The 8,553-nt window shown below is 40.0% G+C and overlaps 1 protein-coding gene across 1 annotated transcript in view; it reads left to right on the top strand.

Annotated features, from left to right (window-relative positions):
* The window catches only part of TSPYL6 (TSPY-like 6), a 4,840-nt gene extending 2,922 nt beyond the window's left edge, over positions 1 to 1,918 (top strand). Inside the window, exon 2 of the mRNA XM_008587406.1 lies at positions 11 to 1,918. Coding sequence (XP_008585628.1) covers positions 11 to 1,026 — 1,016 coding nt within the window. The 3' untranslated portion in view covers positions 1,027 to 1,918. The remainder of the gene's footprint in view (positions 1 to 10) is intronic.
* The last annotated feature ends 6,635 nt before the right edge of the window (positions 1,919 to 8,553 follow it).

Genomic DNA, 8,553 nt, shown 5'->3' with positions numbered 1-8,553 from the left:
GGTCCCATAGCGACCGAAGTGGGGCAGGAAGTGGCTCCGCCACCCACGGAGGGCCTGGGAGCAGCCTCTACGTCCGTCGCAACGGACGGCAGCCTCAAAAATGGCTTTCAAGGTGGAGAGACACACTGCCCAGGTGGGGAGAAGGCCCTAGAAACCTGTGGCACCCGGAAGTCTGGGTCTGAGGTGATGGCTGGGGCGAAGGCCAAGGATGCGGAGACTGGAAAGTGCGCCGCCATCTTCTCAGTAGCGGTGGCTGAGGAGGAGAGGGCTGAGGTGGTGGTGGAGAAGCCAGCAGGTGAAGCAATGGAAGTGGTGGTGGAAAACAGAGTGATAGATGAGGCGGAGGAGGAGGCCAGGCCCGGGCCCCGCCCCCGTCCCCTGAACGTGCCTCTCCTCATGAACCCGCTAGAGGCCATCCAGCGGGAACTGGACATTGTGAATGCTCAGGCTGACAGGGCCTTATTCCAGTTGGAGCGTAGGTTTGGGCGGATGCGGCAGCACTACTTGGACCGGAGGAACTACATCATTCAGAATATTCCCGGCTTCTGGTTCTTCTCGATTCGGAACCACCCACAGTTGTCCGCCATGATCAGTGGTCAAGATGCAGAGATGTTAAGGTACATAACCAATTTGGAGGTGAAGGAGTTCAGATACCCCAGGACTGGCTGCAAGTTCAAGTTTTTCTTTCGAAGAAACCCCTACTTCAGAAACAGACTGATTGTCAAGGAGTATGAGGTCACGTCCTCTGGCCAGGTGGTGTCTCTTTCCACTCCAATCGTATGGTGCCAGGGCCATGAACCCCAGTCCTTCATTCGTAGGAACCAAGATGTGATCTGCAGCTTCTTCACCTGGTTTTCAGACCACAGCCTTCCAGAGTCCGACAGGATTGCTGAGATTATCAAAGAGGACCTCTGGCCAAATCCACTGCAATACTACCTGTTAAGTGAAGGGGCACATAGAGCTAGACGTCGCCAGATAAGGGAGCCTGTGGAGATCCCCAGGCCGTTTGGGTGCCAGTCTGGTTAGATTTTGCCCTTGGGATTACTCCCGCACAAGGTTCCCTACCACCACCTTCCGAACCTGTGTTTGGGCAACAGCAGTGGATACGCCTTTTCCTTTTTTTCTGCTAACCTTTCTGTATGTACCCTCCTTCCTCTAAACTTTGTGTTCTCACAACCTCAAGATTGAGGCCTGCGTGGCCAAGTTGCTCCACTTCCATATGGTCTTTATGCTATCCTGCATTAACGTCACATTATGCTTGGCCATGGTTCACACCCTTCTAAGTCAAGCAAATGATACTGTAGACTGCACTGTCTTTATCTGCACTGTTTGGACCCTATTTGTTTCTAGGGCCTCTGGTCTGGCTACCACCATCTGGATTTCTAGCCGTGTCTGGGAACCTGGTCTACTCACTCTGCTCTGCATGGGGCAGTACAGGCACATGGCCTATGGACAGTTGCTGAGCATTCATGAAGTCAAGGGACAGCAGCAGTGAGCCACTTGGTATATGTGATTTATGTGACTCTCTTGTTCTTCTTGCTCCTCTGGTCACCTGGTGCTTTGTCTATTCCCTTGGGCTGCTGCCTGTTGTATGAACATAAGCCAGACCTTTGTCAGCTCCACTTTCTGGTTTCTGGTAAACAAGGATCTCCAGAACTGGTTTCCTGCTGGCACACAAAAGACTCTTCTATTCCTCCCCTAAATGACTTCTCAATTCTTTACCACCTCCACCCTCACCTCCAAAACCCTATTAACTGTCAGGCAGGTGGTTGAGGTGACCAGTTAAAACTGTCCTTATGCAAGGGTATGAGGTATGATGGTGTCCTTGCCAAGTCCCGGGCTTTCTCACATGCAACCAGTGAATGCATACAAAATCTAGGTACCTTTATTTGCCTTCCTCATCCTGAACATGATTAAGTGCCATAAGTGCCAGGGTGGGTGTACACTTTCTGTTCTATTTCACATCTCTCACAATGCCTAGCGGGTATAAAGGGATACATATCTAGATGGAATGAAAAGTAATTTCTATTTCAGAGTGGATGGAAGAACTAAAGAGATTGTGGTGGATGCCCTAAGCAGGGAAAATAGTACAAAAGGCCATAACAAGGCAAAAATAAGCTACGGGGAAATTAAGCCTAAAATTAAAACTAGGTTAACTGAGAACTTGAAGGAAGGAGTACCTACTCTTAGTGGTGATGGGAGAAGAAATACTTTTCTCAGGATTGGGATAGGAGGATTGAAGGTGGTTGGAGTGTTAAATACTTGTTTGTTTCCTAGACAAGGGTTCTTTGAAGAACACAAACAGTACAACTTTGGGTGTTTTCTCTTATTTTCATGTGGTCTTATTTATGTGGAAGATTACTATTGTGCCTTTAATTTCACTAGTATTTAGTAAAATCCTTTTACTTTGTTTTCATTTATTGAGAAGATTGAGCTGTACTAGTTTTGTTTCAATTGGGAACTTTTGGAAGAATATCAGTCTTCCTTTTTTGTACATTGATAGAGACTTATTTGAGTATTCATAACAGTTTTCAGCCTGTTCTTGTTTCTGTTAAAACTTTATCCTTAAATTTTTAATTTGAATAACTTGGTTTTGTCAGACTCTGAAGATTTTGGAAATTGTTGTCTTCATGGAAAAATGACTTTGTGGCTCTGGTTGATTTTCTTCCTTGCCCTAGTAACAACTTAGTAATTGATGTGTCTGTTTTCTAGACAGTATAAATACCTGTGAGATTGCTCTGTAAAACTGGAAGTGCACCATTGGCATATTTCTCTTTCCTTACATGCATGATGGTAAAATAAAAGCATGTTACTCTGAAAAAACAAACAAAACAAAAGATGGAAAACAAGGGTTGAAACGTGGGAGAAATAGCTTGGTACAAATACTTCAGTAAATCATTGGGCAGTATCTGTGCACACTCTCTGAGCCAGCTCTAGAAATACCCAACAGGAATGCATACATATATTCACCCAAAGACATGCACAGAATTGTTTATAACAGCACAATTTTAATAGCTGACACTGGGAGCTGGCCCAATGTACATCAATAGGAAAAAAATAAAGTTTTTTAATATTCACACAATGGAATACTATAAGAACTATGCCTACATGCAATAATATGAATGAATCTCACAAATATGCTGGATATAAGAAGCTCGACACAGAAGAGTAGATGGCATATAATTCCAATTATATATGAAGTTTAAGAAAAGGTAAAACTAATCTATGATGGCAGAAGTCAGAATAGTGATTACTGCCAAGAACAGTGAAGGGTCTGTGATTTACCCTACTTGCAAGCTAACAAGTTAGCCTTCTTAGTTAACGGATCCTGGGTCAGAGACAAAGGGCCTTACAATTTAATATCAGTGTCAGTATTTGCACCAGTTCCCTGAGCTCTAACTCCCAGGAGGCAATATGGAAGCCATGTGACATGTGCACACACAGTGGATTGTATTACAGGAGAGAAATCCTGAACTTAGGGAACCTGACTCTTTTATAATGGGCAGTAAACATATCTGTCCTTTGCTTTGAAGGGAGACATTATTATACTGAACAATAAAGTAAACCTATTCGCCTATTCTTTGCTTCCTAAGAGACATAATGTCTGTTTTTCAAGGCTGTAAGCAAATCTGCCCTTTGCTCTGCAAGGAGACACTATAGGTTCCAAGGCTGTTTGCTACACACACATCCTTGTTTGTTCAGATACTCTGAACACTGGCAGTCAGTGCCTCTGCTCACAAGATGTGCAGAAACATGAGAGGTACATGAAGAATTCTTTCCCAGCATTTTATTTTGGGGTGGCAGGTACCTGTTGATTGGGAGTGTGCAGGTGATGGATTATGAAGGGATGGTTGATGTTTTGTGTCTTGATCTGAGTGTTGGATACATGAGTGTATTCGATTTGTGAAACTTCACCAAGACTTGCGAAACACTTTTGTATGTATATTATACTTTAATAAAATATGTTTCCTTAAAAAAAACAAAAGTGACACAAAAGTAAGCAAAGAAAAGTAAAAACATCAAAAAACCCCCATCATTTTTCTGGAAACTTTATACTATAAAATGGTCAATTAAAATGTATGTTTTTGATCTTTTTGGGTAGGCCACAAATCTATATTTGAGAATTCTGATGCAATCATTTACTGTGCCACATTCAAATGGTTAAAATCCATTTTCTAAGATTAAAAATGTTCAATTATCTAGGCATGGTCCATTAACTTCTAGTATTTATAGTGCTCTGCTCATTTTATCAGCTGATCTTTATCAGAGTTTTTCAATTACAAACAGTTCATTAATAATGGCTTGTGATGGTTCATCTTTTCTTTTACATAATTTTTCTCCTTCCTTCCTTTCTTTTATTTTTGGAGGCTGGCCAGTGCAGGGATGCGAACCCCTGACCTTGGTGTTATAACACCACATTCTAATCAACTGAGCTAACCAGCTAGCCCTGGTTCATTTTCAAAGCTCTGTTCTTTCAGAGCACGTTAATCCTCATAAAATCCACATATTATTTAGTTCTATTGTTAAGCAAGAATGATGCTATTCTGAAGTTTGGCCCCATCGTACACTTACTATTTTAAACACTATATTTTAAATTTCATATCTTTTTGTTCAGGCCTCCTTCTTTGAGGAATAAATACTTCACTTGATAATTAAAAGTGGGATTTCAAACCAAACCGTTGGCACATGCCATAGAAGACTGCAGAATTAATAGCAATAAAATCTCCTGTAGCACTGCAGTGAAATAATTTGATTTGGCTTATTTGAGCAAAATCGTCCCATTTCTGTATACAGCAAGGTATTTAGGGATCATAAAGATAATTCAGTGTTGAAAATGAGATTTTTTTACATAAAGGATATAAAACAATAATGTATAAGATTAACTTATTGCATGTAGAACATAAGGTAGCTTTAATTATCTAGGCTTTTTACAAGTCCTACTATGAATTCATATCACACAATATAATTTTAAATGGCATACATGTAGACATCTTGCTCCGTATTTTCCAAAGGCAAAATTTTGTGTAATATTTCTAACTATAATCATAAGAGATAGAGAATACTTTGATTTATGTAAAGGGGTCCAGAATTCAAGTTTAGTCTGTTTACCAAGATAGATGAGGATGGAAAAAGTGGTATAGGTTAGATTTTCACATTTAGCATTAAAGTCTAGAGCATTAAACAATAGTGCACTGAGCACCTGGGTTCTAGGGGGCTCTGCTATAAACTAGGCATTAACTTGAGCAAACAACTTGATCGCAAGGACATCTTTTTAAATAACAGATTTGAAACGTGATTTCTTCTAAATCTGAAGATTTACCTACCCCTTAAATATAAGCTTTCCACGAGGTTTTGTGGCCTCCCTCTGGCTTTCTCTATGGTCTTTAGCGACCTAACTACTGCCAGAGCTGCTACCACCTTGGAGATGAAGATTCTTAAACTGGAATTTCTGACCCTTACTAGGTCTGACGGGTCCATTTGTATGTTTCCAGAATTGTTCCCTTTCCTTTTACATTTTTTTCACCTCAATATCTCTTGTCTACATTACTGGAAATCTCCAGACTGCCTTTCCTAAATCTTATTTTTCTTTTCCCATCATTCACACTATTGACACAGTGATCAGGTCCCTTTGTTCAAATTTCCTCGTCAATGTACCACTGCCCACAGCTACAACTAAGCCCCTGCCTAACATTCTTGCCAGAGTTCACTCACATGGAACTTGTTGCTATTTTTCAAGCAGCACATGTACTGTCCTGCTTTTGTGCTTTTGCTCATTATGTTCCCTCGTCTTGGATTCTCTTGCCCTCCTTACCTGCCATGGAAATCCAGCCATTCCTTCTAAATTCAACTTGAATGCCATCTCCTCTAAATAACCTTCTCTAAAACCTCCTACTTCTTATAGAATACACTTTGAAGCCTTTATTTCATACCAGTTTATATTAAAGTTAAGTTCCTTATAAATATTAGTAGTTTATTTCTTTGTCACTCGATATTAAGGTCTTTAGGGGCCAAGATCATGTTTTAGTTATCTTCTGTGATGAATAAGACACAATCCCAGTCCTCAGGCATCCTACAGTCTAGCATAGGAGACAGACAACTAATGTACAGTGTGAGAAATGCCAAAATAAGTGCAAGCATAGGATGCTATGGGACCACATAAGAAGGATATTCCCTCCCCACCCTGCTGAGGATTAGGGGTACCAAGTGGATTTTACATTCTATTCTAGACACTGTACTAGACTAATCTTCAGAGTAAGGAGCTATCTTTTCATGTATGTATCCCTAGGGAATGGTATTGTGTTTAGCACAAAATAGACACACCAAAATTACTGAGTTTGTAAATAAAATATGCCCAAGTCCTTTTTAGCTCTAAATGTGTAGAGTAGGAATCATATTAGCCTTTGGTGATACTTTTCTGTTCCACTTACTTAACATATGGTCAATAAATAATAATTGGCTAATGAAACCTAATCAAAAATTAATAACATACTTTTAGCCTTAAAGTTTTAGATGTGTTAATTGACATGGCTGCCCAAATAATTCCTAAGGAAGAGCCAGAGCAGAGACTTCAGTCAAATCCTTATGTTAGTTCTAACTCTCAGAAAGGAGGCTATGTGGATAAATAAGCTGTTTTGCAATTATAATCTCAAACTGAGTCAAACTGTGACAATTATTTTTTAATCTCTAAATTAATATGTTAAATAAAAACTATGTATTAAATAAAGAAAAACAGGCTTTATTATGGCCCTTAACGATAGGTCATAATGATAACAGCTATCATTTACTGAGGCCTTACATAATTAGTACCCACTGTACTAAGCACTTTATGTGCACTATTCTCTTCTCACACAACTCTACAAGGTATTCCTGTCCCCACATTGCAGCTGAGTAAAGTGAGACTCAGTTGAAATTATGTTAATTGTGTCCAGTCAGTCATCCAGCCAGGCAGTGGTGAAGGCAGAACTCAAACCCTAGTCTATCTGATTCCAGAGTCTGATAACTATGTATGGGTAGAAATATTATCTTTTGTTTTGCAGTAGAAAATTATTAGTCAAAATAATAACTGGCTTAGATTTTTTCCATTTGTTTATAATTTTTCTTAGCATATAAAACATTTACTGATTTTCATATTTATTAATGAAAGTTATGACAAGGATGAATGCAAAATCAGAAGTACAGTACTAATAATGTAGTCATTTATGTTTTACATTTAAATATTATGGACATATGGCCTAATTTCTTTTGAGATTTGAATACCACTCACAAATGAATATAAGATACAATGGCACTTATGACACATCTATTGCTGGTTAAAATCACCTGGCTAAAGGCACTGTCAAACTGAAGCATATTTTGAGGTGTTCAGTGGCTCCAACAAGATTTCTGCTTGTATTCCAGAGGTAACCAACAGCATATGGAAGACAATACATTTTGTCCAGGAAGAGCAAATAGCAAAGAGGACTTTTTTGGGGGTGGGGAAGGGATTATGTCACCGTCTAGAAATCTCTTTTGATAAACTTGGCTCCTCAGCAAGGGCGGGCTGGAAGAATGCACAGCCAAGCAGCACATGTGAGGTCCCAGAAATGTGATGGAAAGAGAAGGATAAAATGGGAAAAATCTCAAGTTGAGAGCACAATGGAAAAGAAAAATAGTCATAGAGAAACTTCCAATATTAATTTCATATACCCAAAAGAACACTGGTGTGAGACCTAAGAGACAGTGTTCTAGTTTTTCTTCTAATCTAATGTTGGGACTTTGGGAGTTGGGGTGGGTGGGGGATGGGGAGGATTACAACCTCTCTGTGCTTGGAATTTATTTCTCATGATAGGAGGGAGGTGGACTAGAGGGTCCTAAGATTCTTTCCTTTTAGAACTTTGGTCCTATCATGGTAGGGAGGCTGCAGATACATAGCCCTGGGGCTTTATTATTATTTAGAAATATGGTTAAACTCAATAACATAGAAATAGAAGGATACCTTCTTAACTTGATAAAAATATGCCTTGGTCCTGGAGCAACCATTGTGCTTATTGGGACAACACTAGAAGTATTACCACTCAAGTCAGGAACAAAGAAGGATGCTCACTTGTCACCACTATTATCTTATAGTACTGTATATTAGACAATACAATTAACAAGAGAAAGAAACTAGAGTTATAAAAATTTAGAAAGGAAATAAAACTATTACAATTTGTGATCAATATGGAAAACCTGAGATACTCAGCTGGAACAGTACTGTAAACAATAAGGAAATTTGTAAGTAGCAGGATGCAGAATTACTGTATGGATATCAATACATTTCAGGTATACAAACACAGCAAGTTAGATGATGAAATGGGGGAAGACTCTAATTACAATAAAAGAATTGAAATATCTGAAAAAGGGCCGGCCCAGTGGCGCACTGCTACAATGCGCCGCTTGGGAAGTGCGGTAGTGCTCCCGCCGAGGGTTCGGATCCCACATACAGACCGGCCGCTCACTGGCTGAGCGAGGTGTGGGTGCAACACCAAGGGTTGCGATCCCGTTGCTGGTCCCGGTCCGGTACGGGCACGACAC

This window comes from Galeopterus variegatus, unplaced genomic scaffold, assembly GCF_000696425.1.
Source record: "Galeopterus variegatus unplaced genomic scaffold, G_variegatus-3.0.2 Scaffold4372, whole genome shotgun sequence".
NCBI classification, from domain to species: domain Eukaryota; kingdom Metazoa; phylum Chordata; class Mammalia; order Dermoptera; family Cynocephalidae; genus Galeopterus; species Galeopterus variegatus.
The sequence above is the reverse complement of the archived record's forward strand: the minus strand, read 5'-3'. Positions and strand labels throughout refer to the sequence as shown.